Source organism: Fistularia commersonii, chromosome 32 (genome assembly GCF_037954325.1).
Source record: "Fistularia commersonii isolate RoL2024-O1a breed Wild chromosome 32, RoL_Fcom_v1.0, whole genome shotgun sequence".
NCBI lineage: Eukaryota > Metazoa > Chordata > Actinopteri > Syngnathiformes > Fistulariidae > Fistularia > Fistularia commersonii.
The window spans coordinates 11,655,001-11,657,500 of NC_141315.1; the positions used below are offsets into that span (position 1 = coordinate 11,655,001).

At 47.5% G+C, this 2,500-nt stretch overlaps 1 protein-coding gene across 5 annotated transcripts in view; it reads right to left on the bottom strand.

Moving 5' to 3' along the window:
• ebf3a (EBF transcription factor 3a) overlaps window positions 1-2,500 on the bottom strand; it is a 21,478-nt gene that overhangs the window by 7,655 nt on the left and 11,323 nt on the right. For 3 of the 5 annotated variants that reach the window (XM_086139495.1, XM_086139493.1, XM_086139497.1), the window contains exons 8-10: window positions 2,460-2,500; window positions 383-516; window positions 173-299 (exon numbers count right to left, since the gene is read on the bottom strand). The exon at window positions 2,460-2,500 is cut by the window's right edge and continues 77 nt beyond it. In XM_086139495.1, coding sequence (XP_085995621.1) covers window positions 173-299; window positions 383-516; window positions 2,460-2,500 — 302 coding nt within the window. The remainder of the gene's footprint in view (window positions 1-172; window positions 300-382; window positions 517-2,459) is intronic. The other 2 variants (XM_086139494.1, XM_086139496.1) reach the window with 1 other exon arrangement.

A 2,500-nucleotide genomic window follows, 5' to 3' on the forward strand; every position in this document is an offset into this window, starting at 1 on the left:
CCAGCTTCAAGACTGAGAAAGGGTGGTCCTTCCTGTCCGAGACGCCTTCGTCATCCAGCGCCGAGAACTTCACTGACCTTTGACCTCCTCAGGAGGGCCTCCTGGCTCAGTGTGTGTGTGTGTGTGTGTGTGTGTGTGTGTGTGTGTGTGTGTGTGAGTTTGTGTGTGTTACCTGTGTAGACGAAGCGTCCCGGCGCCCCCTTGCAGAACTGCTTGGACTTGTAGGACAGCGTGACCTCGACGACCCCCGGGATGTGTCTGGGCGGAGTCTGGACGCGGATGGCGTGCGGCGTGATGAGCTGCGGGAGGGGGAGGAGCCTGTGAGTGTGTGTGTGCGTGCGTGGGGGGGCGCCATCGGACGTCGGAGCCGAGAGAAGGTCACCTCGCTCCACACCAGCATGGTGCCGAACACCACCTGCAGGCCGTCGAAGAAATTGTCCCCGATCAGGATGACGGTGGCGCCGCCCGTGGTCCAGCCCTCGCTGGGGCTGATGGCCTTGATGCACGGCGTGGCTGCTGGAGCACACAGCATCTTCATCAGCACCAACATCCTCCTCCTCATCATCACCAACACACACTTTGGATCTCACGTTACTTAGATCACGGGCACTCCATGTGCTGTCTGTACTTCTTCTATTACTGTGTGTACAGAGTAAATATACTTGATTACATTAAATATATTTGATATTCCTCCTGAAAAAATATATATATCTATTTTGATTTTACAGACCCCTTTCATCTTCAACTGACATCTCACACACACACACACACACACACACACACACACACACACACACACACGTATATAGGACTTAATTAGGTCCTGGCTTTTATCCGCTTTAACTTAGTTCACTTTAACACTACACTTTAAAATACACACACACGCTTAAAATACACACGTAACTGACACACTCTCCCTCACACACATGCATACACACACACACACACACACACACACACACACACACACACACACACACACACACACACACACACACACACACTTTAAAGGACACACAGAGAAACACACTGTGTGGGTAATGACTCCTTCACTCTCTTCTTTCAAGTACTGCAGATTAATTATAAAGTGAAATGAAATCAAAGTGTGTGTGTGTGTGCGTGTGTGTGTGTGAGCGTGTGTGTGTGTCAAGTCAAGCAGTTAATCTCGTCGCTGACGATATAAGTCTATGACACTTCAGCACTGAGCCTTTATTCTATTCTATAACATAATATAATATTCATTGTACTCTATTCTATAATATCCTATAATATTCTATTCTATTCTATAATATCCCATAATATTCATTCTATTCTATAATATTCTATTCTGTTAATTCTATTCAATAGATCATTTCTGCTCTACAGTTTTATTCTGTTCTATAATTCTCTTCTATTAATTCCAATTCAGTTCTTTAAATCTATTTATTTCTATTTCATAATGTTCATTCTATTCTATCAATTCTATTCTATTTTGTTGTAATTCAATTTTTATTCTCTTCTATCTTCATTAGAACAAGAAGATGTGCTTTCACTGTTTCTTCAGTTGGACAACAAACTGTGTGTGTGTGTGTGTGTGGTGTGTGTGTGTGTGTGTGTGTGTAGCTCCATTTCGGCTGGTGATGTTGGACTGTGCAGGTGCTTCTGAGTGTGTTGTTTTGAAAGGTTCTCCTGGACTCCAGGAGGACCTCTGACTTGGACCTGCAGGAAGAGGCAGGTGATGAAGAAGAGCAGCGATGGATGGGGGAGGGGTGAGCCGCCGCTCCGGGAGGGAGGGAGGGTTTCCATGGTAACCGTCTTTAATTAGGATGGCAATTAAAGAGGTTGAACGGCCAGCGACACACAGGGCTGTGTGTGTGTGTGTGTGTGTGTGTGTGTGTGTGTGTGTGTGTGTGTCTCCTCTGGGGAACCTCAGAGTCTTGTCTTCTTCCCCACTATCCACTTCTCCAAGCCTGCGCTCTTCATCAGCTCAGACGGTTCCAGAAGCTCCAGGGTCAGAGGGGGGATGTCCCAGGAGTCATGTGACAGGAAGTCACTTCTTCATCCAGACGCAGATCTTCACCTCCGAGGGCGAAAAGGATCTTCGGCCTTTCTCCGTGGTCGAAGCAGCTGGTTCCTCTGAGAGGTGGAGCTGCACCTCCAACCACCTCTCCTCCCTTTTCTTCAGCCACTCATCATCACAAACTCATGCCATAGTTCTCAAGAACATCCACCTAAACTCAGCCTTAACTCATCCTTAACTGAGGCTCAACCTAGACTTAGCTCTGCGGAGAACCCGGACAGGAACGGAGACTAGTCGTGATGAAAGATATCACAGACAGGATGGAGGTGTTCCACAGAGTTCTGTTTTGGATCCTGCAGGCGTTCTTTGCTGGAGAACCCTTCAGAGATCCAGAATGTTGATAGCGACTCAGATGTTTAGGAGTAAAAATGTGTGAGAGGAGCAGCAAAGACCTCCATACCTTCAGAGGGGTCCAGCCTGCGAGCCCGGCGGCCATGTTTG